Source organism: Empidonax traillii, unplaced genomic scaffold, assembly GCF_003031625.1.
Source record: "Empidonax traillii isolate 1590-97213 ecotype Southwest subspecies unplaced genomic scaffold, ASM303162v1 scaffold1097:size207311, whole genome shotgun sequence".
Lineage (NCBI taxonomy): Eukaryota > Metazoa > Chordata > Aves > Passeriformes > Tyrannidae > Empidonax > Empidonax traillii.
This window is the reverse complement of record NW_020956290.1, coordinates 24,006-50,515: the sequence shown is the minus strand read 5'-3', so window position 1 is coordinate 50,515 and position 26,510 is coordinate 24,006. Positions and strand designations below refer to the sequence as shown.

Here is a 26,510-nt window from a genome sequence, read left to right as displayed (position 1 = left end):
TCCCATTCCCGGCCCCGGACCAGGGCCCAGCCCCATTTCCGTTCCCGGCCCGGCACCCGCCCCATTCTCACTGACGGTTGCGGTCCCGGCCCCATTCCCGGTCCCATTCCCGGTCCCACGCCCTTTCCCGCCATGGCGGTCCGCGCCAGCTTCGAGAACAACAACGAGCTGGGCTGTTTCGCCAAGCTCACCAACGCCTACTGCCTGGTGGCCATCGGCGGCTCAGAGAACTTCTACAGGTGAGGGGGCCCTGCCCGGCCCCGCCCGGCCCTGCGTGGCCCCGCGGGACCCTGACGGCGCTTTGTCCTTGCAGCGTGTTCGAGGGGGAGCTTTTCGGGACCATCCCGGTGGTGCACGCGTCCATCGCCGGCTGCCGCATCATCGGCAGGATGTGTGTGGGTACGTGAGGGGAGTGCCCTGGGGGAGGCGGGGAGAGTCCCGGGGGGATTCGGGGAAGGGTCCCGTGTCCGGCCGCGCCCCTCGACCCCGGGGGCTGTTCTAATTCCTCGGGTGTTTTTTTGTTCCTTTAACCCCATGGTGCTGCCACAGTCACACGAACAGCGGCACCAGGACCTGTCGTGGAGCTCTTGGCATCTTCCCGGGGAGTTCCTTGTCAGAGGGTCTCACTGAGAGCCTCGAGCTTCCTTTGGTCTTGCTGAAAAAGAGAAGGGATTTGTGACAGTGGTTTTCCCTTTCCCGCGGTGCTGGTTTTTTTTACATGGTAACAACTCTCTGGGCTGCATCCTGGGAGCAGCACACGCAGCCGGGGCAGGGCGTGAACAGCAGGGACGTGCTGGGAAACCCCTGGGGGCATTCTCCCTATTCCATTCCGCTCTTTTTGTTGCCGTTTTAGGGAACAGGCACGGGCTGCTGGTGCCGAGCAGCACGACAGACCAGGAGCTGCAGCACATCCGGAACAGCCTCCCGGACTCGGTGCGGATCCAGCGGGTGGAGGAGCGGCTCTCGGCCCTGGGCAACGTCATCGCCTGCAACGACTATGTGGCCCTGGTGCACCCGGACCTGGACAGGGTAGGGGGCCCTGGGCACTGCCACGGGCACGGGGGGGGTGGGAAACACTGCCCAGGCTGCACCTGTGGCCCCGGGGAAGGGAAGGGGGAGCAGAGGGGTGGGTGTTTGTCACTGGACAGGACACAGAGAATGGCTTCCCACTGCCAGAGGGCAGGGTTGGATGGGATATTGGGAAGAAAATCTTCCCTGTGAGGGTGGGCAGGCCCTGGCACAGGTTTGCCCAAGGAAGCTGTGGCTGCCCCACCCCTGTGAGTGCCCAAGGCCAGGTTGGAGCAACCTGGGCTAGTGGAAGGTGCCCCTCCAAACCGAAGCATCCTGTGATTCCATGACCGTTGGGTGCAGTTTGCTTTGGGTGGTAAAACTGAGTGAATGACAGCGTAATAAAGAGCACCCAGAGCAGGGCACTGAGGATCACAGCAGGAGTTGGAAGCTGCAGCTGAGCTACCCAGAATTTGTGACGGCTGAAAGAGGCCATGGTTGTCGGTGATTACAGAGGGCTGAGAGAAAAACAGAAGTTTCTTGTTTGAAAGTTTAAAATAAGGGCAGAGAAGACAAAGATGCTGCTACTGTGTGTCTGAGAACTGATACCTTAATAGCATTGAGTGGGTGTGGCTGCAGGTCCTGAGTGTTTGCTTTCAGCTGGTGCTAAAACTGAAGAAGAGATGGGACTTGGTGTTAGAAGTGCAAATGGAAAAGAAAAATAAGGGTAATGGGCTTTGCAGCATAATATGTTTTAAATAAGTGCAAGAAGTAAGGTAAGATGGGTAGAGAGAAACCAAAATAGTTCAGAGTGAAAGCTGGAGGGGAAGGAAGTTCTTAAAGCGTTCTGTAGAAGGATAAGATGACTTTGTTCATGGTGTTTTGGGGGGGACTGGTTCACTGGGAGTGCCCAGAGAACAGGCACTGACACAGCTGAGGTACTGCCAGCAGAAAGAGGGGGGATTTGGGCATTTCCCAGCAATAGCACAGGGTTGGGTTCGTGGTGACACTGGGAACATGTGGAATGTGGAGGCTGGGGTTGTGTTTCACCTTGGCTGGGTTGCAATGGGCTGTGCAGAGTGGGAGGCTCTCAGAGGGCTGTGCAGGAACGGCTTGACTTCCACAGTGCCATTTTACTGAAGGCTTTGTTCTCTTCCTGTTGGCAGGAGACAGAGGAGATCTTGGCAGATGTGCTGAAGGTGGAGGTTTTCAGGCAAACGGTGGCAGATCAGGTGCTGGTGGGAAGTTACTGTGTTTTTAGTAACCAGGGAGGAATCGTGCACCCCAAAACTTCAATAGATGACCAGGATGAACTGTCCTCACTGCTCCAGGTCCCACTCGTGGTAAGGCTTTTGTGGGTTTGTGTTTGCCCTTCCCACTCCCTCCCAGCCCAGTTCTAGGGTGGTTCCATCTCAGGGGCTCCCGGCTGCTGTTTCTCTGCAGAGCGATTCCAAGTGGGAGATGAGGGAAAACCTGAACAAGCCAAGTCTCCCGAGACAGTTCTCTGTCTTCCCTGAGTTTGAATAAACTGCTCAGTGCTTTTACTTTGCTCCTGAAACGTTGCATCTGCTGGGATTGTGTGTGGTGTAGACACTGAATGTGAGCTTGTCTGTGCTTTGGCTGATGCCAGTGTGCCAACAAAGTAACAAGGCCCCGTGCCTGCCCAGTGGGATGCACTCAGCCACGGTTGCTGTGCCATTCTCCTTCCCCCTGCCTGGATCCCGCTCCTCTGGATGCCACACCACCTTCTCACCACACGCTGCAGGCTGTTCATTGACCGTTTCATCTGATCTTTGCTGATGGGCAGGAGCTTTCAGCTCTTCAGGGCTGTGACGGGGGGGTGTGAGGGGATGTGCTGCTGTGGCTGACGCTGTGCCCTTACAGGCAGGGACGGTGAACCGCGGCAGCGAGGTGATCGCGGCGGGCATGGTGGTGAACGACTGGTGCGCCTTCTGCGGGCTGGACACCACCAGCACCGAGCTCTCCGTCATCGAGAGCATCTTCAAGCTCAACGAGGCCCAGCCCAGCACCATCGCCACCAACATGAGGGACTCCCTGATTGACAGGTGAGCTCTGGCACAGCCAGGGGCAAAACCGCCAGGACTTGGTTATAAGCTCTTATTTTATCAGAAAGTAGCTGATTTCGCAGTTGATTTATCTTTTTTTTTAGTTGCCATTTTCTTACTGCCTCCTTCCTTTCGTTGGTTACTGGCAGCAGTTGGGTGATGGAATGTGTGAGAGTGAGAATCCTTTTTGTGGGAAGTAACATCCATTCCAGCTGTCAGGTTTGCTCCCCTACCTGTTCAGTGCTTAGCTATGACATGAATGGGCTTTTTTAAACAAACCTTGTTTTAAAAGTTAAAATGCTAGTGATTTTGCTTGACATCTCAGCTTTTGGTTGTTGTAACCCTTATAAAGTTATTTCAGATGCTTGCTACAACCATTTCTGGAGCCAGAAAGACTTTGGAGCTTGTCAGCTGCTGCCTTAAATCTTTTTAATTTATGACTGCCAACTTGATTTTTTTTAAAACCTTTTTGTCAAAGGCTTTGTCCAAGTTATCTTTTAATGCAAGGCAGGTTTTCTGCCTGGAGTGATAATGATACAGGACGTTCCCCTTTTTTTAATGTAGGAAAATGTTTTCATAAGGTTTAGGATGCACATAGCTCAGTGTCCTCTGCAGACTGTATTTGGGCTTTCATCTGGTTACAGCTCTGAGGGCCATTGCTGTGGGGCTAAAAGGGTGTTCCTGAGCTACCTGAGCATTGTGACTCAGTGACTGAGTTCTCAGGTATCATAAGAATTTATGGGAATGGTTTATAGCATAACAAATTCCTTTACTTAGGAACCCTTTGAAAGAGTTCTTTGCCTGTTTACAGTTCTGGTGCAAAGCCTGGATGTCTCTGAGCGTATCAGAGCCGTAATTAAACTTGCTCTGAGCTGTTCATCACTCCCTGGGCCAGGCTGTGTGTGCATTTTACCTTTGCCAGCTTGACAGGTCTGTTGCTGTAGCTGCCTGTCAGCAGCCACAACATCTGCTTCCCTCTTTCCTTAGGCCCTTCTCTTCTAGGGAGGGGAATTTCTCCCAGGCCTGTGTAACTGGAGGGTGAGCACTGACTGTGCTGGTGTTCTGAAATGCCCTGGCACTCCCTGGCCCTGCCAAACCTCCCTTCTGTTTTGTCTTTCAGCCTGACATGAGCAGCGGTGGCTCCGACTTCCCAGAAGGCTCCTAAGGAGTGAAGTGTTGAGCTGCACTTTGGATCGTGGACATCCAGACCTTCTGATGATAGTTCTGCAGGTCTGACCCAAGGAAGAGGCTGCAAAATCAACTTTTTGTAGTGTTTTGTAAACTTAAGTATTGACAAATAACATGCATAAGATATGAATAAGGAATGCTCTCTGTCCCTTTGCTGCTGATCTCAAGTTCTTCGGCTCTGCTTTCTGATGTTGTGGTGCTGACTGAGCCCCTCAGATTACCCCCAGTATTTACTCTTGTGGCTCTTGGATGTTGATCACTAGAGATTGTTTTGCCTTAAGTCTTGCACCAGTGTCCTGCAGCACAGCAGTTTGTTTTGGCACTACATTCACTGCCCTCTCTTTCCACACAGCTGCTTTGAGTGGTGTTCTGCTGTAGGTAGACATAAGAACCCCTTGGATGTCCAGTACCAACAGTAGAGGAGTTTACTTGCCACAAAATAATCCAAAAGGCATCACCTGCTCTTTTGCCCTGAACTGTTCCCGTGGGAATGGTGATTCTGAAGTGACCAGCATGGATAAAACCTGGAGTTTGTCAATCCAAGGGCTTTTAACAGCAACAGTGTGGGAGTGCCTGGAGCAGAGTTTGATCTGGGGTCACCTGTACTGCTCCTGAGGCACCTGCAGGAGAGAGCCCTAAGGGTACACTATGGCCAGTGGGCCTTACTTGTCCTGCAGGAGTTCACCTCCTGCACTGGGAAACTCTTGGAAGTCACCAAATCCCAGTTTTGCATTTGAACCACCTCATCTGGAGTCCAAGGTTCAGTAACACGGTTCTGAGCAGTCACTGGAGTCAGAGGGTACAGATTTGGGAGCTTCCCCCTGAAGAGCTCTGCCCGTGCCCAGGAGTGAGGATGGAAGGGAACTGTGGGTGCTGCTTTTGGGTGGAAGCAGTAATTGCCTTCCAAACAGCTCTCACTGATCTCTCGTTTCAGTTGCTGTTCTGCTTGCCCATCCAGGATGCACTGAGGGCACAGAAGTGCCTCCATTTCCCTTGCTGAGGGTAAGAGGACGCTCTCCCTTGTTCCCTCACAGCTGGATTGCTCTCAGCTGGGTTCCCCTGAGGAGTGCTGGCCTGAGGGCTGTGTGGGCTGAGCTCTTTTCGGCCCTGGCGCTTTGGGCTTTGCAAAAAATTAGGGAAACTTCCGTTTCTGTTCTACTGTCTGGATGTTTAGGGAACGCTTTGTACGTTTTAGTTGATTAAAGGCTGCTCCTTAATCTGTTAAATAAAGATTGCCATGGCCTCTTATCACAGCAGCCCTGCCCTTTGATACTGAGCACCACCTTTCTAGCACTGACTCCAGGTCTCCTCCTCTCAGCCTGTGTCAGTGTTCAGAGTGAGGAGCTGCTTCCCTTTGGTCCCCTCACAGTGCTCAGCTCCTGGGTGGACCTGGCAGGATTCTGCCTGTTCCCATCGATGCTGGCCTGTGTTCATCTCCCGGGAAACGAGGGAGGCTGGAATTTTCCCTTGCAACTCCTGTCGCTGCTCTTCCCTCATTCCTGTTTCCAGGCAGGAATCCTGGCTTGCACTGGTGACCTTGATCTGTGTTAGGTCTTAAAGACTGTTTGGAGGTAAAGGAGAAAAATAATCCACTCCCTGTGTAATCCAAATCCTTAAGTGGGAAAGATGGTGCAGTGCTGGGGGTTGTGATATGCCCAGGGGTCAGGGCAGGGCATTGATAACCTGGGGTGACACCTCTGGGAGCTTGGGAAGTAGAGGGTGGCAAACATGGTACCTGTTCTAAACGTGGGCTTGTGGGAATTCTGATCTGCTGAGATGGACCTGTGTACTAGAAAAATGAACTGTAATAAAGAATGGATTTAGAAACATGGATCATGAGAGAGGATAAATGTGGTGTTTGAATGGCAAGTCGTGTCTCAAAAGATGTGTGCAATTCTTTAAAGAAAGTCCACAGGGATATGGAGAAGGTCTGTTGGACTGCACTGGCAGGTTTTTGTGCCAAAGGTTTTTAGGACCATGGGTGTGAGTGAGTCATGGAACGAGATTACTAATTATAAGTTAGGAATAACTAATCTATTTTAGTGGAGGACCAATTTTTCTGACTGTAGTTATCCCGTATACCAGCAAATTTCCAGCTTACCTGGGAAAATAAGCCTTAATGGTGATGAAATTATTCGAAGTAGTCAAAAACTGGAGGAAAACCAAATAGGGTGTTGAGTGCAGTGCAGTGAGTGTGTGCAGGTGGCTGCTTTCAGGTCCCACTGTGCCAGGATCCCTGGGCTGGACAAATGGCCCTGGGGCTGGACAAATACAGGCTGGGATCACAGGAACACACCTACAACAGCCTCTTGCTCCTGAGACTTGAATTAGCTCTGCTGTTCCCTGCTCCCCTGTGGGGACAACGTGTCCTGGTGCTGCAGCTCGGGACAGGAGCTGGATCAGGGAGGGACTTGGCCAAGGTGATGGGCAGCAGTGAGTCCACCCTCCACTGATCAGCTGCTGCAGCAGAACAGGGGATCCCAGCACAGAGCTCAGCTGTGGCAACACTGAGGAACTGTCCCTTACACAAATACGGATGTTTGTGCCCTGATCCAGGTCACCCCAGGACTGCCCAGGGACTGATCCTGGCAAAACAGAGATGACAGTGGTGTGAGTGGGGTTGTACTGTGGGAAGAGGGTCAGCTGCTCACCCCCTTGCCCCAGGTGCCACCACCTGTACCTGCAGGGGGCTGTTCCCACCCCCAAACACCTCCAGGAATACCCCAGGCCCTGGAAACTCAGGGCTGTGCCCCAGGAGGCAGGTACAGAGCAGGCAGCAAAGCCTTGGTGTTTCTGTGGCTCTGAGCAGCAGCAGCTCCAGCCAGGCTGGGTTTTGGCAGCACAGCTTGCCTTGCTGAGCGGGGCCTGGCACCCTGAGGCACACACAGCTGTCTCAGGACACGGCTCAGCTTGTGCCCACCCGGGCACTTTGCTGCCTGAACAGCCTGTTCCTTGGACAGGCCAAAAATCTGCCTTCGGGCAGGAGGCGAAGAACATAAACAAACCCACGCAACGCTCTCGCTTGTAAATTCTTTTTGTTTGTTTGTTTGTTTGATTTTTTTTTTTTTTTTTTTTTAATGATGGCTGTTGGAAGTTGCTCAAAGGTTTGGGCTGTGCCAGCCCCAGAGAGATGGCAGCGTACAGATGAGACCGAGGTGGCTGTGGAGTCCGTGGTGTGCGTCCTACCACACCTCTAGTACACAGAGCAACACGGAGTAGCGTGGGGGTGTCTGATTAGAGCTCCGATTTCCTTTGGTCCTTTGCACTCCTTCACCCATCATGAGACGTTAGCACAGGTTTCACTACAACTCGAAGTTTCTCATCTACTTGCTTCTCACTTATTTTGTAATATGTTGGTAATATTTTATGTTTAAACACAATAAACAGCTTGGCTATGGAAATCAGTTATGGAGGACAAAATACAGTTTGAGACCACGCGTTATGCAGTCCTAGTGGGCTTCACCAGACGTATCTACGTGTCTATCCTGCTTCACCAGAGCAATATTCGAGCACTAATTAGCAATCCAGAACGCTAACAATCTCTCTGCTGCTTCATTCCTCACTGTAGTTAGGAATAGTTTTAGCATGTTTGCCGTCCCGTGGGGTTTGTTTCAGAGCTGACATTATAAAGCTGTACTTATTCTATACTAACTGGACATTCTGTGCATTGCACTTCATTTGCACTGAATAAAATTCAGTTATAGGCAGAGGGCTTAGGCTAACCCCGTGATTGTCATGGAATCATGGAATCACGGTGAGCGTGCAAAGCAGTTCCTGTGCTGACACGGATGGCACTTCTGTGCAGGGCTGGCCTTTGCCACGACACTGCACAGCAAGAGGCTCTTCCACTCTTACTCAACATGGTAGAAACATCAGCATTGACAGGAAAATCAAAAGTTTGTGGTTAGGACAGAACATCCTGAACCGCTCATGACTTTAAGAGGGACAAGCAGAAGCGACTGTTGTAGGAAGAGACTCGTGGAAACTCACTAGCTGGAAGTTAAGGTATTTTTCTAGCCTTTACCTGATTTTTATGGCTCTGTCAAACGTGGCTAGTGATGAACTCATTCTACTGTGTGGCATGCTCCCTTTGGTCCTTGCCAAATATTTGCCTGTGAAGAAGTGAGCAAAACAAAAAAAAACCCCAAATTTCGAAGGCATACAATGTTTGTAACAGCTACAGGGCTTGGATTTAGTTTTATAAACAGGCCTAATTCTTACTGTACCTTGACTATTTCAGCAAAATATAATGACAACCTCACTCCAAACAAACATTTCCATTCTCCTGAAACCCAACGTACAAATTCCACAATCTAGTTACACATGCCACAGAACAACAACTCATCTTTTCCCGGTGTCTTAACAGGGGCAGAGTGCAGTCTAAGTCTACACATATTCCTGGTATTTCAGTACCCGTTGGTTCATTGGTTCTTGCTGCCGGGAGCTTAAACCAACTTATATGACATTTAAATATTTCTTTCATGAGTGGCTCCCAAAACAAAAACATGTATTCCTATGATTGGTTTGTGGTTTGTTTTTTTGTTTTGTTTTTTTTTTTTAACCCAATTACTTTTGTCTTCAGATTGTCCCAGTCTAGGGTTTGATGTTGCCAAGTGTCTGGTTTGGTGCTTCTTGAGCTTCTGCTCCGCACTCCGGTACCTCTTTGAGTGCTCGGTGGTTCCTTGTGCACTGTGCTGAGTGGCAGCGTTGATTAGTTATGAATGTACAAAACATCTGACCAGCAGGTATTGGAAAATCGTTATCCAGGTAGATCCCTGGATTTTGTAATAAACTAAGAAGATCTTTTAGAATGGTTCAGCATCAGAATGTCTTCCGCTTATGACACTGAATTGTTCCCGTTCATAGATTTCATGATCTTAATTCATTTATGAGACAGCTATTAAAAAAATGGTTCTGTTCAGAGGTGGTTTAGCTACACTGGAGAATGCTGGGTTTAACAGGGGGCACTGGTGCAGGGAACTGAATGAAGTTTCCCAGATCAGTTGAAACCTGTCTCGAAGACTCTGGTGCTGGCAGAGCGAGCCTGTGGATGCACCGCGACCGCCAGGCGACCGAGGCAGCACGAAGGAAAGAGGCTCCACGCTGCGAGGCTGCCTGCCCGTATCGTTTTCCAGTTTTCCTGCTTATTTCGGTCCCAGGCTGTCCAAAACTTGTAGGTCACTGAAGTAGTTTTGTTTGGTAGGCTTTTCAATGCATTTTTTTCCCTTTTTTTTTTGCGTGTCCACAGTCCCCATCAGCTCCACGAGGCGCAGTGTGCAGCGGGCTGTGTCATACCCACTCCTGCACAGGTCTTTTGTAGTACACAACGTTTTGCTGCACCTCTTTGTTTTTGAACTGGAAGATTGTGTAGACCAGGACGAGGATGCAGAGGGACAGGATGCAGGGGATCACCACAGCGATGGCGTTGACGGTGCTGGGCACGTCGTTGATGGTCACCATGATGTCCACGTCGTCGTGCGGGAGCCGCCGGTCTTTGCTCCGTTCAACATCCTTCTGGTTGCAGCCCATCCAGTCCTTCAGGATGGACCTGGGGTAGCCTGGCTCCACGCTCAGCCTCTGGTTATCGAACTTCCAGTACTCCTTCCCTTTGTAAAAGTAGGTGTAAACTAGGAGACAAAACAGAGAGTATTTTCCATCGTTTCCAGGTTGGGTTGTGCTTGTGTGAGGATGAACAGCGGGAGGTGGGCACTGCCTGGGTCAATAAAATACATTTATCCAGGGCATTCCCAAACCATTGGAAAGTGAAGGGGGGTTTGGAGCTGAGATTTAAAGGAGAAGCCGTAACCATGGCTTGTGTGTTCAACATTTCCCATGGAACACCATTCCCCTGACCAAGACAACCAGGGAATTAAAAAAAAACAAACCCTACTAACTTTAAAGAAGTGTGCTGCAGTGAGTTACTTTTTACTAAAGCATCTGTAAATGTGTGCTTGTCATTACCAAGTAAATAACAACATCTCAGAGTGCCAGTGTGTGCCTGGGTGTGTTTGGAAGAACATTTCAGGTTTCTATTCCCCCAGCCTCAGGGAGCAGATGCTGAGTAAGACGACTCCTTCTGGCCACAAAATCCAGAATATTTGGCCAGTGTTGAGGACCAGTCCTGTCCTGCTGCTAATAAAAGGGTGATGCTTTATGCTATGTGTTGTCTGAATTGCCCCCTCTCCCCAGACTCCTTTTCTAGTGACTCTCAAATGATTAGAAAAAAAATAAAGAAAACAGGAGAAGGGAGCTGTGGCGAAAGTGTTGGGGCTCCTGCACTGTCCCCCAGCTCGGCTGGCTCTCACTGCCATCCTCCAGCCTGGCCCAGCCTTACAGCCCTGCTCTCACACCACAGCCCCAAATTTAAACAGCCTCAATGGCACAAGCCCCCTCTGTTAGCTCTTCCCCTAACTGGAAGAAGAGGAAGAAATCTTCAAATTAGAGAAAGAAATGTGTTGGAAGGAGCCTCTGGAGGTCCAAGCCCCTACTGGGAGCATAACTTTGATGCTCACTGCCAACATCAGGCAGGCTGGAGCCTGTCACAGAGAGCACGAGCCAGGTGCAGGTGAGAAATCAGGAGGGAATGCAGGTTACACCACCCTCACAACCAGGGCCCAGGAAAACCTGGGTAGGGGCTGTTGTGGCAGAAAAAGTCCCATTCCTCCATGGCAATGTGATAATGTGGTTTAACAGCCAAGGATGTGCACGGGTTGGGATGAGGGTCAGGAAACACCTCGGAGTGCTGCTGCTCACAGGGCCCAGGGGACCCCAGGGCTTCTGAGACTCGTGTGCTGTATCAGGAAATACTTGAAACAGCCCACACTCAACACCCCAGCTGCCAGCACAAGCTGCTACTGATCTAACAGGTAATGATGCAGATACATACAGCCTTCCTTGCTGATGAAAGCTCCCTGAGGAGCCTGAGGGATTCCTCTCCACACGGTGATGGGCTTTGGGTATCCTGGGTCCGTGGCTCTCTTGTCCTCGTTGTACCTCCAGTACCTGTCTCCTTTGAAGAAGTAGGTTTTGCCCACGGGCTCCCAGCGCAGGGCCGTGTCGATGCCCTCCCGGGGCAGGCAGTTCCCCAGCTCCACCAGGCTGTGGGGGTAGCCTGGCTCTGCTGTCACTTCCTTAAAAACCCAGTACTTATCTCCTAGAGATCAGGGGGGGACACAAGCAACAGACAGATTTGCCCGGTTAGGAGTTGAATCGATACAAACATTAAACAGCCACAGAACCACAGCATGCTGAGGGCTTCCAGGCTGAACTGTAATCTGTGAAAAAGCTGCTCCTCCACTTCCTTTTGAACCTGAAACCTGATTTCATTCGCTGCTCCTCAACTCTTGTTTCAGAAGAAATGCTGAACAACCCTTTTCCATTTACCTTCTCATGCCAGTCATGATTTCAAAGACTGCTCTCATCCCCTGTCTGCCATCCCCTCACTCAGGCTGAGGTGTTCCTTCCAGGTCAGCCCAAACTTTTCAATCATTTCTGTTGCCTTTCCCTGAGCCTTCTCAAGTTTTAATACAGTTTAGTGAGCTGAGGTGCCGAAACTGCAGACACGAACTGAGAAGCCCAGGTACTGTGGTTTCCTACCAGCAGTGCTGATGTTTTCCAGCCACTGTTCCTTGCTCACAACTTGCTCTCGAGTTACAGGATCCTGTTCAGACCCTGTCACAGTGCTGGGGCTAAAGAAGGGCCCCAGCACAAGGTGGTCATTTTGTCTGTTTAGGAGACAACTGTCCAGAAATGTGATTTGGGAGCACCCTGTACCTGGAGAGGCCCCAGTGCTCTGCTGAAATGTGTTCAAGGAGACAGGCAGGAGACTGACACTCCCTGGGAAACAGGATCTGTTTCTTGCCATCACATGAAAGCCAACTTCCCTTAATTGATATTAGCTCTACACAGAGATTGTCCTGGCACGGCCAGCCCACACTAAACTATATTTTAAGGATTAGTGGCTGCTTGAAGTGCCCCCTTGGAAAAGGCCAAGGGTGCGGTGTCCCTGTTTTCACCATCTTCAAGCCACCGAAGCAGCGTGTGGGGCGAGGCAGGAGGGGTTGGCTGGTCCTGAGCTCTACTGTACCTTTGAAGAAAACAAATTTGCCATCAGAGCGCTCGTAGGCCGCGTCGATCTTGGCGGGGAGGCCCTTCCAGAACTGCTCGATCTGCATGGGGTACCCCTCCTGCACGCGGTTGTTGCGCAGCCGCCAGAACCAGCGATCCTGGGGAAACCAGAAGCCTCTTCAGAAGGAGCATTTTCATCTTGCTGGGCATCCAGCACCCCTAATCCCTGCCCAGGCCCCATTACAGACAGACTTCCTGCGGCAGCTCCAACCCAGCCCTGTCTCCAGAGAGCGAAGTGCCCCGTGGGGGGGATGGCAGCCCAAAAAGCCAGGAGTTGGTTGCTGGTGCTGTGAGAAGAGGGTGGAAAAAAGAGGGAAAAGGAGCAGGGGGAAGTGACTCCAAAGTTATAAGCATTGTGACCCTTGCATGTCCTGTCACCGAGGTGTCACACTTGTCCTGGTGCAGGTGGTGCTCAGCTCTCTGAGCCCAGGGCAGCCTGAACAGTACCTGGTGAGTGTGTGAAACACAGAAGGTCTAAAGGCACAAAGCAGTTACTAAATATCCCTTCAGATATGAGATCATTACTTAAAGCTGCAGTGGATGCTTTAACAAGCAGGACAGAACCTGTGAGACTTCTCCCAGGTACTATCCCAGCCTTCAGCTAATTTCAGTTCAGGAATTTTCTGCAACTGATGCGGTTTGTCCATTTAATGACCTTCAATATATCCCTCTCCACATTCATACCCACTGGACACAGTGAAAGCTACTGGTATTTTGGGAATGGGACCATGGATGTCCACATTCAGGGCACTCTAACAGGTTCATGAGCAAAGCCTCTCCTTCCTCCCCAGCTGTAGTTTACAAGTAAAGCTGACCCAAACTGCCCAGGAGCTTGAGGCAGGCTGAGCACTCCCTGGACAAAGCTCATCCCCACAGCAAGGCCTGGATCCATGCAGGGCACCTGGATCCATGCAGGGCACCTTCAAGACAACGAGGCTTGCTGCCCAGAGAAGCTGTGGCTGTCCCACCCCTGGAAGTGTTCCAGGACAGCTGGGATGGGGCTTGGAGCAACCTGATCCGTTTGAAGGTGTCCCTGCCCGTAGCAGAAGGTGGAATGAGATGGTCTGTAAGGCCCCTCCCAGCCCAAACCGCTCCAAGGTTCTGTGATTAACTGTGGGTAGGTACTGGTGTTGCTTTATGGCTTTACAGGTGGCTCCTCTCAGGCTGGATGGTGCCTGAATTCTCTACCAATGCACCCAGTTCACATTTTGAACAGCTGGTGGTTTAAGGGTGGATTGAGCTGGTCTTGAGGTGGATTTTTAAAGTGGTCTGTGAGTGCACTGAGATGGGTCTGAGGTGGATCGAGCTGGTTTTTCAGATGGATTGAGCTGGTTTGAGGTGGATTTTTGAGGTGGTCTGTGGATGGATTGAGCTGGTTTGGAGGTGGTCTGCAGGTGGATTGAGGGTGGGCACAGGAGGTGCTGGCGGCTTTCCCTGGGCAATTTCCACAATTCCACAGCGTCACTTGAGCGAGGCTGCCCAGGCATTTTGTGAATCCCATCAGGCACAGATTCCCAATATTACAGAGCCAAACTGCCTACATTTGCTTCTAATATTGCTCATTCATCAGCCTCAGAGGAACAGAGCCATTTTCACAGACATTTCAAATCTCCCTACCAAACACTCCTATTAACCTTTTCCAGCGATAAAATTAAAGGATGACTCACGGGTAAGTTTACAGTTACCTTGAAAACAAACATTTCTCCTCTAAAGAGAGCCACAGTGTTGAAGTTGCCATCGCAGATGTTCGGTTTGGAGCCAGGGAGAGCTGGCCTGTCACCCAGAGGAGGGCTGGGGGGTCGTGGCTGTCTCTCGTGTTTCCTTTCCGAAGTCGAGTGAATTCTGCGAACAGGAAGAGTTGGTAAAGGCCTGGTTGGCTCCAGGGGCTCAATGGGAGGACCTAGAAGTGAAAAGGAAAATATTCAGCCAAGTGGACCAGCTGGGCTTTTCTGTGCTTCCCTTGTAAGCTTTAAAAAGGCACCAGGGTGGCTGGATAGCACTGCCAGGGATTTGCACACTCCTGATGCAGAGCTCGTTCCCTAGAAATGGGGAGCAGAACGAGATGCATCCACACGGGAAAGATGTCCCAAAACAGATGACAAAACAGGACAAGAACTGAAGAAGAGACAGAATGATTTTGTAGGTCTTCCCAAGGAGGCTGGAGCTAAAAGGAAGGAGGAGCCACACCAAGTCATGTTCCCAGCTGAAATAAAAGGTGATAAGCCTTGAAAGGAAATGTTTAGTAAACCATAAAAAAGGTACCAAGAACCCCCCCCCCAAACCCAATGCAAAACCAGAAAACCAATGCTACACTGAAGGGGAACCACAGGGAGTTCAGAAATTAGAGAGCAATTACTTTATCACAGTTCAGTCACCAATCGGTGCTTTCAGAGCTCCCTGACACACAGCTGTGACAAGGACCTTGCTCTCACTGAAGTGATGCCCTCCCAGCACAGATCTCCCTTTCAATCCTTCCCCAGCTGAGCTCTGGATTTTAAAGGCTGCAGGAATGGACAGAGCTATAAAAATACAAGTGGGTTAGACTGGAGCAGAGCTCTGCTCTTAAACTGCCTCTGCCAGAGGACAATTTCATTAACAGTGGTAAAGTCAGGGCCAAATCTCATTCAGAGAGTCACCGATTTCTTGCTGCTTCTCAGAGAAGGCCACAAGTTAATATGGCAGTAAACAGAAGCCAGGGTGAGTTTTGGTGAGTTTTATATCTGAGGATTGTTTATTTGCAGGGATTGTGGTTTCAACCTCATTCCGACCCTGCAGGACAAACCCCCAGCTGCGGGTGGAACTGGGGCTGGCTGGCACAGCTGCTGTTTCAGAGCCAGTCTGGGGGTTCAGCACAGCCCAGCTGGGATCACTGCACACCTGCCCTGGACAAAGCTCATCCCCACAGCAAGGCTTACCCCAAGGCAGGTGATTGCTCATAGCCAGGGAAGGGATTTATGAGGAAGGACTGAGATACCCATGGAGGCCACACACCCGTGGGGTTAGAGGAGGACTTCTGTACATGAACATTTTTAACTGTGCAGCCCCAAAGGATGGTCAGGTGCCCAAGTCCTCATGGTAACTTAGTTCTTAAACATCCCATTCTCAAAGGGTTCCTGGAACGAATGAGTTGCTTAACACGTCCTGGAAGGTGACTGGGTTAGTGAAAATCCTCACAGCCAGTGACAAAGAACTCATCAGAGAAAGCCATTCTATAAATTGCTAATAAGGATGTAACAGTAAGAATCTTGTGTGTGGGTTTCACGGATTTAATGTTCAGAGAGTACCCCTTGGATGATACAGTCCCACTTTCTGCAGTGCCAGGCCAGGAACCTTCACCTGTGATTCCTGCAACGAGCCCATCTGCATTCGTGCATCTCCATTCCTGCATCTTGTTTCTGAGCACAGATACAGCACATTTTCCAAATTTCAAGTGCAGAAAATCCTTTATAATGCACAGCAAACTGTGCTAATGATTAACCCCTGTCATTGCTAAAGTCTGTGCCTTACCCTTTGCCTCAGTTTGTGCAGCTTTAGCTTCAGTGTTTTCTTTCTTATCTCTAGTGGCTCAACATTTAATCATTTATAGACCTTCATGGGGATGCTTTTAACATTCTCCTTAATGAGAATTGCTATTTATAGAGCAGTTCCTTTGGTCTGTTGCTGCAATGGCTTTTGGTTCTAAGATCTTGAGACAGACCTCTTTTCTAAAGCTTTTCTAATGGACCTTTAGATTTCTTCAAGGTAACTTGTCCTCATAGTGTGGTATTTTGTGCCATGTGCAATTTTGATTAGCAACTGTTTTCATTTACTTTATTCCAGAGCTTTAATAAAAGACATCAAATATTGCTTTAGATGAGGATTCTCAGTTAATAATTACCCTTGGGAAGATGTCTACATGAAATGAATAAAAATGTTATACTGTGTATTGTTCATCCTTTCCATTCTTAGCTGACCAGTGCCCATTCCGTAACTTGGAAGACCATAAAATTCCCAAACTCTGATATTGCTACTGCTAATGATCCGGGCATTTTCCCCAAGTGGGGGTGCACCAGAGGAGGTGCTTTTGGAGAAATGCCCTGTCCTTACATTCTTTCTCTCCTCTACACATTATCTCAGAATTTATCTCCAGTATTTTCCCAAACTGTCTCCATTACTGATTACCTAAGTTCACCTCAATATTTTCATTCTCTCTGCTACAGATTTAACTCCAAAATTTTCCCTACCTGTCCACTACAGGTTGCCTCTGTTTACCTTAAAATATTCATTCTCTCCCCTAGAGGTCATCTCAGATTTTAGCTCCAATGTTTTCCCACCATGTCCACTGATGTTTGACTCATTTTTACCTCAGAATGTCTCTCCAGAGACATTTGTATACATTTATCTCTAGATGTGCTCATACTATTCTTGTTTGCTCCCACAGCTGGATGCCTGGTGCATCTGCAAAGCTCCTGGATGCAGGACTGAGCTGGTACAGTGGGCCAAGCTGCAGAGGAAAGGCTGGGAATGGGGAAGGAGGTCCCAGACAGACCTTGCACAAAGCCAGCCAGGGTTCTGGGTTGTTCAGATGGGAGGAGGGACCAGCATTCAGCTCCTGCTTTGGGGCACCAAAGGAGCAGGAAGTCAGCAACCTGTTCTGGCTGCCAAATATTGGTGCCAGTGACAGTAACTGAGTAAATGAAGTCTGAAAGCCAACAATTTACAGGCTTGGTGAAGACAGGAAACTCTTGCATTTTGTTCCCTCCCCTTTGCAAAAGACCAACGCTGCTGTGCACTGACCAAACCTGAGATGCATTTCTGTTGCCACAGGTGGCTGAGAAAAGCCTGTGTGGTGGTCAGTTTAACTGATACAGAGGAACAATTTCATCAGGCAGCTATTTGTTAGCTTGCAGAACACTGCCACCAGCTCCAGCACTGATCCCTGTGTGGTGGGAGGCAGCAGGTTCACAGCAGGGTTTGTAAGGAGGACTCCAAGGGCCCTGCTGCCCTAGAGCAGGGAAAGCTGTGCACTCTGCAGCGCTGAGAGGCACCTCTCTGTCCAAGGAACTGTCTGGGAGGGATCCAAGAAGTCACTGTACTCAAACTGCTCGCTGGAGAGGCACAGAGTTCCAAAGGGAGGGAAGCTGGGGTGGTTCTGCTTCTCAGGCACAGCAAACAGATGGAGATGCTCGAATCAGTGGCAGTTCTGGACTTCCAAAAATAACAAGCCAAAAAACTCCCCAATTTGAGAGGAGAAGAGAGCAAGAATAGAGTTTTACAGAGATGACCATGAGCAGTAAGATGGAGACATGGCATTAATCCTTTCTCCCTCTATTGTAAAGAAAAAGGGTTGAGACAGGAGTGGCAGCTAAAGAAAATTGATGAAGTGAGGCCCACTCGTGTTCCCAGTCACAGCCTGCCCTGCCCTGCTGCAGGACAGCAGTGCTGCACAGCTCTCACATTCATCTTCAGTGCCCAAAGCCCATCAGAGCCTCCTGTAGAAAAGGGGAAGGTTCAAAGATCACCTGCCATCCAGGGGACCAGTGTAAAGGTTTTAATTAGCTCCAAGACGCCACTGACACAGCACACAGAGAGCTGCCAAGCAGCAGCAGTGGTCAGGATGGTGCCCAGCAGCAGGGATTCCCAGGAACCAGGGCTGTGCATTGATGGAAACATTTGACAGAGCAGTGGGGAGATCCCACGTCAGGCCCAGCAAGGGACACACTGTACGTACTCACTGCTGGCCATGCCCGGACCAGCCCTGGCAAACCTGCTCTGAAGGAGGGGCCTGGCCCTGGCACAGCTTCCCACACACACTGCAGGTGCTCTGCCACGTGCCTGGATGCAGACTTTGTCATTTCACTCCAAGTATTTAATTTCCTGCTCTGCACTGGGGCGGCCTCACCTTGAATCCTGGGGCAGTTTGGGGGGACACAGGATAAGGAAGATGTTCAGCCATCAGGGAGTGTCCAAAGGAGGCAACGGAGATGGGGAAGGGCCTGGATTTGAAGCCGTGAGAGGACACTGAGGGCACTTGGTGTGTTCAGCTGGAGAAGAGGAGACTGAGGGACAGCCCCCAGGGAATGGCTGGAGCTGTGTCAGGGCAGGCTCAGGGTGGATCTCAGGGAAAGGTTCTTCCCCCAGAGGGTGGTTGGCACTGAACAGGCTCCCCAGGGCAGTGGGCCCGGCCCCAAGGCTGCCAGAGCTGCAGGAGGGTTTGGATGATCCTCTGGGGCACAGGGGGTGACCCTTGGGGATGGTCCTGTGCAGGGCCAGGGGTTGGACTGGATGGTCCTTGTGGGTCCCTTCCAACTCAGCATATTTTGTGATTCTGTAAAATATTCCTCTTACTATATGTCCCTGCCAGCCATGGATGTTTCCTGGCTATACTTTGCTTCTTTTCTTGTTTTTATGTGTTCTGGGCCCCTAATTTACTCTGATTAAAGGCTTGTCTCCTCTCGTGCTTACACATGAGAGGATTAAATGCTTATACATTTTTAGTTGCTCCCTTCACTTTGTCACTGAGTGTGGCTAAAGGCAGGAGATGACCCTACAGCTGTGCACATGCAAAGAGCAGAGGAGCACACAGGCAACATGGGAATCCTCAGGGCCAAGCCCTGTGCAGGCAGAATTTGGTGTACAGTTGAGGGGGGGGAAAGCAGAAGCAGAGCTTGTCCCATGGTGGAGAAAGATGCTCCCTCCTAAGACCAAAGGCAGTGCAGAGCACAACCTGGCATGAAAGCAGAAGGAACAGACCCTATCCATTAGGGTCCATTAGTTCACCAGTCATTCCCATCTCCAGAATCTCATCCCAGCAACCTGCCTCCAAAGCAGCTCAAGGCAGGATGTCACAGGTTTATTATTAACAGCAGAGATGAACATGCGACCAAAGAGTCACTTCAGAGATGCTGGCATTGTGGTGATTACTACAGGGCCTGGTCACACCCCCCTCTGACATAACTGACCAGCAGCACACGAATCACAGCCTCTGCCACTACACTTCCAAGCAACTCCAGAGAAACAGTCACAGGAAAAAAAAAATCTCATTGAGAAAAAAACTAAGTGAGAGAGGTTATTGCACAGGTCTGCGATGCGGCCTGAACCCAGTCAGTCACCTCATTACCACGAGTGACCCCAGCACTAGAGACAAACCCACCCCTGGGACTGGACCTGCAGCCACTTCCACACGGGAAGCAGGTGAGAAACCTCCTGGAGCTGGAAACTCTACATTCCAGAGGGAAGCAACTTTCTGGGACTACAGACACTGCGTGGAGAAGAAGACTTTCTTCCTCTCTATCAGAGCTAAGGCAAAGAATGTCAGAAAGCTTTTGGGTCACAGCAGATCACCTTCAGAGTGTGACTCCCGCCACTGGCACTTTGCCTCCTCCCTTCATGCTTCCTCTGTCGCAGACCATCTGAATACCAAGGTGACCTGTGAAGATAACACAGAGAGAGGAGGCATTTAGGAGCCACTGTGTCGATAGTTGAGGACGAAACATAATTGTACTGTCCTCCTGGCTATTGACAGAGTGTTCCCTCAACTGCACAGCACCTGCCCGGAGGTTCAGCACCTCGTGAGGCTCGGTGTGTCACAGCCAGCGGCTCCCCGAGCCTGCCAGCCACAGGAGCCTTGGGGCCAGCTCGAGGGAGAGACCCATCCACCAGCACACACATTTGTCTTCTTAGTATTCGCTCCAAGAACAAAACTATCGTCCAGGCTACAGTCATGCTTTGAGTAACACACAGGAGGTTTCTGGCAGTAAAAAGCTGAGCTGCCTGAGTGTTTCTGAGGGGCTGAACCGCTCCAGGCACACAGGCAAAGCTCTTCAGTCTCAAATCATGACAGATGATCCAAATGAGCCAAGGAGAGTGAGAGAAACCCACCTAGCTGCTCTACAGACACCAGGGCAGTGCAGAGAGATCCCTGTTCATATTACATGAGAGAGCTGCCAACAAGCTACCTCAGGGACGAGAGACTGTCCACAATACTCCAAGCCCAGGAAGGACTCATTTCCCTCGCTCACTTGACAAACTCATCAGCACTTTGCCCAGTTCCCCTCTTGAAAAACTTTCAGAAGCCTGACATCTGCTCCACTGCAAACCAGAGCATTTTCCTGTGCTCAGAAAGATCTGTAGGATGGGACAAATGCTTCCTGCTCAGCCATGACACACAGCAGTCTTCTCCACCAGCTGAGAAACCTGCCAAGAGAGATGGGTCCCCTCTCAGCCTCTCCTCTGGCAGAGTCCTCCAGAGCCCAAGAGCAGCACAGGCAGTTACTGCCTCCCTGCTTTTCAGAGGAATAGGAATGAAGACCTGGCACAGGGCAGGTGAGGCTCTGTGGATGCCCCAGAGGTGGAGTCTGGTGTTTCTTGCTGGGTCCAACAGAGCCTCCAGACAGCAGGAAAGGTGCAAATGGAGTGATGCAATACAGAGAGGGGGCCTTGTATCTCTGCAACGTGCCAGAGATGTGGCACCAGGGCACATCTCTCCAGCTCCAATACCAAGCATTTTCCTCCCCTTCTCCTCCTGGAGCACAGCAACACGGGGCACAGATCCAGAAGTCCCAGATCTTGCAACTTCTGTAGATGAGGTCTTGGATGTTACTCTATTCCCTCTCCATGTCCAAGAGGACACTGTCAGAGATCACTCCTACACTTCATGTTTCCAGGTCCTGCACCACAGCAAAGCTTGCTCTGGTGGTCCCACTCAATGCAGCGTCACCACACAGAGATTCCCCACCGGTCTCTCTGCCGTTCCCTCACAAGCCATCCCACACACACAGGGAGGTTACAGGGATCCCTCTGGGCTGCCACTGGGAAAAGGGAGGGAGGTTATGAAGGTTCTGTTTGCTCACAGACACTGTGTCCTGCTAGTCGCAGGCTGTCAGAGCTGGTGTTGTCCAGTTCCTCAGCCAGGGGCTGGTGTGGTTTCACGACTGCCTTGCACCTCAGCCCACGTGGGATGCACCGTGCACACTGACTGGGAGCTCTCCTGTTGAGCTGCACAAAAGATGTGTGAGGCTGACACATCCTCAGTGAGATCTGGGATGACCCAGATCCTTGAGGCTGTCTCCAGGCTAAATCATCTGGCCTGTCTTTGAGTGATCAGGAGACCTTCCCTCAGGCTTTGAAAGGGCCTTGAAGGTGATGGCCCAGTTAACCAGACACGTGGACATGAGTTTCCTCAGGAACAGTGTCAGGGGAGTCACTCCCAGATGAGAGGCTGTTCACCACCCACTGCAAACCAGCACTTCGAGCAGGACGTGAAGGATCATGGAATCACAGAATCATTATTGTTGGAAAAGACCTTTGAGACCATGGAGTCCAACCATTATCCCAGCACTGTGTTCACCACTAAACTGTGTCCTCAAGTGCCACATTCACATGATTTTTGAACATTTCCAGGGATGGTGACTCCACCAGTTCCAGTGGCTCACCACCCTTTTTGTGTAGAAATTTCCCCCAGTATCCAATCTAAACCTCCTCTGGCACAAGGTGAGGCTGTGTCCTCTCATCCTGTCACTTGTTACCTGGGAGAAGAGACTGACCCCCACCTGGCTGCACCCTCCTGTCAGGACAGGAGAACAGTCCTGATATGTCCTTATTTTGTCAAGGAACATGCCACAGGAAGCACCTAGCAGGGGATGGGAATGTTGCTGACTTGTCTTACAACCTGTTCTGACACACACAAGGAGCTTCTGGCCTTGCCCTCAGGAGCTCAAAAGTGGAAATAACATTTTAAATACTGACCTTATACTAATCAGCTTAAAGCACAAACAAGAGTTCACATCCCCTACTGTCTCTTTAGGTGATTATTTAAATAAATTCAGCAGAAAATAACTTAAAAATCCAACAAATCTTTACAAGACCGATCCAGACATATTTCTTTTCTAATGGATAATTACAGATACAACATAAAGTACATCTGAAATGCGCCATTGTGAAAAGAAGGAGACAAAATGTCAAAGCAGCAAGGTAAGGATTTTTGGAGAGGTGCTCTGGCAGATGGGCTTTTGGCATTCCCAAGGCGCAACAAAGCAGAGTGGCACTGTGGAAATAAAATATATTAGCTGAATGCTCCTGCTAAAGCTACAAGAAGGATATTCCAGCACACCCTTCTCAGCTGTAGGAAGATCAGATGAAGGGTTATGCTCTCCCATCTCCAGTTCCAGGGTGAAACATCCCCTGCATTTCGCACAATTTCTTTGTGATCCATAAGAGTAAAACCTAATTTTAAACTCAGTTTTATTTTTTGGACTGTAACTCTGTACTGAGGGTCGAAATCTCTACCAGGGGAAGGAAAGCTCAGGCTGCAGAAGCTGCTCCTTCTGCCCACAGGACAAGTTATCCCTACAACCCCCAACGCCATCCCCAGCCCACTCCAGCTCCAAGGCCTCAGGGAAGAGCCTGGTGTGATTCCACAGCGGCCAACAAACAAATTCTTAATCACTATCAGCTTCTTTTCAAGCTGAGTTAAATTTTTAAGCACATTATATTGCACACAGAGAATCCTAACACAGTCTGTGGCTAAAGCTGGATGTCACTACATGGTGACAAGCAAGAGGAAGTGTCGTGGTGGTGCCACTACCAATATACATTTTAATGGCCCTGACCAGCCTTATCTGGCACCTCCACCCCCACCCCTGGTCCCAGCAGCCCCATTTCGGGGAGTGCTGGTCCCAGCTTAGCTGATCTTGGTTTGAACACCAAAAGTGAAGCAGCCTGGCTGTCAGTTCTTTATCTGCTCCCTTTCCAAAAATGTATCTGAAACCAGAGAAATCAGTAATTTTTTCTTGATTGCACTTTCACTGTCAGCGAAAAAATATGGGGTTTTCTTTCTGATTAGTCAAAGTTCACAGGAACTAAATGAACATTTCAAAATAGAAACAGCACAATGACATTTTAGCAGCTTTCAAAAATTAACACTTGTGTATATTATTTACTGAAAGTTTAACATTTGCCTCAGCATTTTATTTCATAACCCTCCAGACTCTCTGTTATCCTGAGTATCTGAATATATACCATGTTAGAGTACTCATAATTAAATGACACCATAGGACAACTGCCAAGCAACTCCATCCTGGTAATGAGCAATGAGGAGAAATCTTCAGCTGCACCCATGGGAAGAGCTATTTCCCCTGGGTGTCTTTCAAACCACGTTATTTTACATGTTGGACCTTGGTATCTGCCTCACACTGAGGTTCCACTGCACTCAACAAATGCCTGGGTTTCCCCACTGCCCAGCCAAGAGCCAGAGAAACCAGCCCAGAAAGAGACTTCCCTTCTCTAGACATCTACACTTGAACAAATGAATCTCAATCCAGTCACATAAAATAAACACCAAATCCGACTCAGACAACTCAGATACAGTTTAGACCTCCAAAGTCTTACAAGTCTTGGCACAGATTCTATTGGAAGTAATCTCAAATTCACTCGCAGATCACTGATACAAATGTAGACTTGTGTCAGGCCTGCCACTGACCCAACATCAACCCCTTAAAAACACCAGCCTTCCCACTGACAACCACCTTAGAAGTATTTTTTTCATGTCTAATTCATATAATATCTGCTCCACTGCTTCTGGGAGCTACTGTTTGACTCCAGCTGTCCAGCAACTGCAAATGTTGCACAGCTGCTGCATCCTACATTTATTAAGCAACCTCTCTGTCAAAGTGGTACTTCCCCAAAGAATGTTTGACAAAATCTGTCTTTCATGGGCTGTTACAGATTGTAGCCATTAATCTCAGTCTGCCCTTGACTGTGGCTCCTAAAAGCTGGATTTCCCTCTGCTCCCAGAGTCTCCCTCCACCAGTAATTCTCTGCAAGTCCCTGTCCTCACGTATCCACGATCCCACCACATGGCACTACATCATCTCCAGCCCCTTGGTTGTCTTCCAGAATCTCTTTGTTTCCTCTGCTCTCTTTTCCTTGATCTTTGTGGCATGTGCTGTACGTGTTCAGCTGGAGATTAAAAGAAGCAAAGTGATCCCTAAGCAGGTCCAAACTTTTTATCCCTACTTTCTATATAATGGGAAAAAAAAAATGAGTGCATAAATACTTTTTACCTTTCCTTGATGTTCCACGCTCTCTGCATTCCTTCCTTTTTTTGCACTGGTTGTTCCCAATGGACAGTCCTTGGGTTCAGTAATAGCCTGTTTTTCCCTTTCTGGTGCTCCTCGATGTGGGGACACCGGGAGGGATGGAGCAGCAGTGGGATCACAGATTTGGTTATCCTGACTTGTGCAAGGATACCACCACCACCACTGGGACAGTCATCTGGTATTTAGTCCTGGATCGAGAGCTTTAAACAGTTCCCCCCTCAGCTGAGGCAGGAAATCCAGCCCATCCAGCTGCAGAAATTTTGGGGACTAATTGTAAAACGCTCCCTAGACTCGAGGTTGGTGTAAAGAGAGGAGTGGATAGGGTTGCTCACCATAGATTTTCTGAATTCCTTGGAGGTCGTCCTGGGGCAGTTTGAAGTTGTGTGTCTCCATGTACTGGTAGAAAGGAGCCATGATAGCGCTGGGATCGTTGGAGTGCTCCAGCCCCAGCGCGTGCCCCAGCTCGTGCACCGCCACCAGGAAGAGATCGTTGCCTGTGGAGGGAAGGACAGCCAGGTCAGAGCACTGCCACAGCCTGAGCCAAGCCCAGCACCCTCTCACCCATAAAGCAAGAAGCAAATGCTTTGCCCTCCGACTGCACAAGCAGGTCACAGTGCCAGGGTCAGCTCCTGGAGATGGTTTCAGTCCCAAAAGTCTGCACTGATCAGTCACTGTCACGGAACGGGCCCTTGAGCACCCATGACCGGGTAAAACAGGCAGGCCTGGAGTGAAGATACAGACTGTAGACTCTTTGGTATAGAGTTTACAGAAAATGGCCAACAAAATCATCACTGATACCACTGGCTCCTCATCTGGGTGCTGCCAGGAGAGGTGAGAGCACAGCCAGTCCAATAATCAACAGGGGTTGATAATCAACACGTGCTTTGTGCCCCTTCTGGGTTCTCTGGTGCTGTGCTCTGATCTGACCTGGACCAACAAATCCCAGGGGAGATCTGTAAGGCACCTGGCAAGAGGGAGGGCACAGAAGATCAGGATAAACACCCACTGTCCCACCTGTAGTGGGACCTGGGGCAGCCCCATCTCCTCCAGCACAGGCCCCTCAAAGTGCTTTTACTCTGCTGGACCCCTGGCACTGCCGGGGCTGCAGGAGGAGCTGAGCACAGGAACCCCATCCTGCAGGAGGCAGAGCCACACAGGGAAAGGTTGGGTTGGATCCCAGCGGAGGGGACAGAAGGAGGAAAGAAGGGACACGGTTCTGACAGGAAGAGGAGCCCTCTCTGGTGCAGAAGCTGGAAGGAGTGCAGCGGAGTAGGGGTACCTTCAGCTCTACAGGCACACATTCCTCTTCAGTCCATGGATCTGGCACCCCATCTCCTTGATCTACTGTGGTCCCTGGATGTCCTACTCCGTGAGGGCACCTTGACATGGGAGGTGACACAGGCAATGCCGTGTGAGGGATGAAGACACAGCCAGTAAGGACTGATATAAGAGTCTCCTGATGCCAATGAAAAGCCTGAGCCCACAATTCTGCCTGAATTCAGGCTCCTCTGGTTTTGTTTCTTTTGGCAAGGCACAAACCAAAAACACTCGCAATCGGACACAGGGGATGACATCTGTCAGTGGGCAGCTCAGTGGCTCCTCTGCAGAATCTCCAAAAACACTCCTCCATTCCCCACATCTCCAAACTGAACCTGTCCTAGAGGTACCAAAGCTCAGTTCTGTGCACAGGGCTGAGCTCTCCCTGGGACAGGAGTTGCATGGAGAACCATCTCCACTTTTTAAATAGTTATTGCTCCACTTTTATCCATAAAAATGTGACAACAGAGGTTGAGGGGTCTGTGAGTCTTCACAGCAGGGAGCTTTGGCAGCATCTCAAGATGCCTGAAGGCAGTACCACACAGTGCTCCCCCAGCCACACATACCACACCAATCACTGGACTTGGAGGGTGAAAGATTCTGAACATGCAAGACATGTTAAAATATACAAATGCACTTCAAATAAATTTGTTCAAGTGAAAATACCCAAACCCATAGGCAGGCTAAAATTTAGCCATATATGGATGTAAAATTCCAGAACTTATGT

The 26,510-nt window shown here is 49.9% G+C and overlaps 2 protein-coding genes across 2 annotated transcripts in view; one reads left to right on the top strand and one right to left on the bottom strand.

The window, feature by feature from the left end:
• Positions 1-6,095, top strand: EIF6 (eukaryotic translation initiation factor 6). Its single transcript, XM_027904836.1, has 7 exons — positions 1-15; positions 81-239; positions 314-399; positions 854-1,029; positions 2,175-2,351; positions 2,893-3,074; positions 4,195-6,095. Exons 2-7 carry the CDS (start codon positions 133-135, stop codon positions 4,202-4,204), a joined length of 738 nt encoding a protein of 245 aa, XP_027760637.1. The 5' UTR covers positions 1-15; positions 81-132; the 3' UTR covers positions 4,205-6,095.
• Positions 6,096-8,725: 2,630 nt separating this feature from the next.
• Positions 8,726-26,510, bottom strand: part of MMP24 (matrix metallopeptidase 24) — a 41,152-nt gene continuing 23,367 nt past the window's right edge. Inside the window, exons 5-9 of the mRNA XM_027904833.1 lie at positions 24,799-24,960; positions 14,075-14,289; positions 12,349-12,487; positions 11,149-11,415; positions 8,726-9,889 (exon numbers count right to left, since the gene is read on the bottom strand). Coding sequence (XP_027760634.1) covers positions 9,552-9,889; positions 11,149-11,415; positions 12,349-12,487; positions 14,075-14,289; positions 24,799-24,960 — 1,121 coding nt within the window. The 3' untranslated portion in view covers positions 8,726-9,551. The remainder of the gene's footprint in view (positions 9,890-11,148; positions 11,416-12,348; positions 12,488-14,074; positions 14,290-24,798; positions 24,961-26,510) is intronic.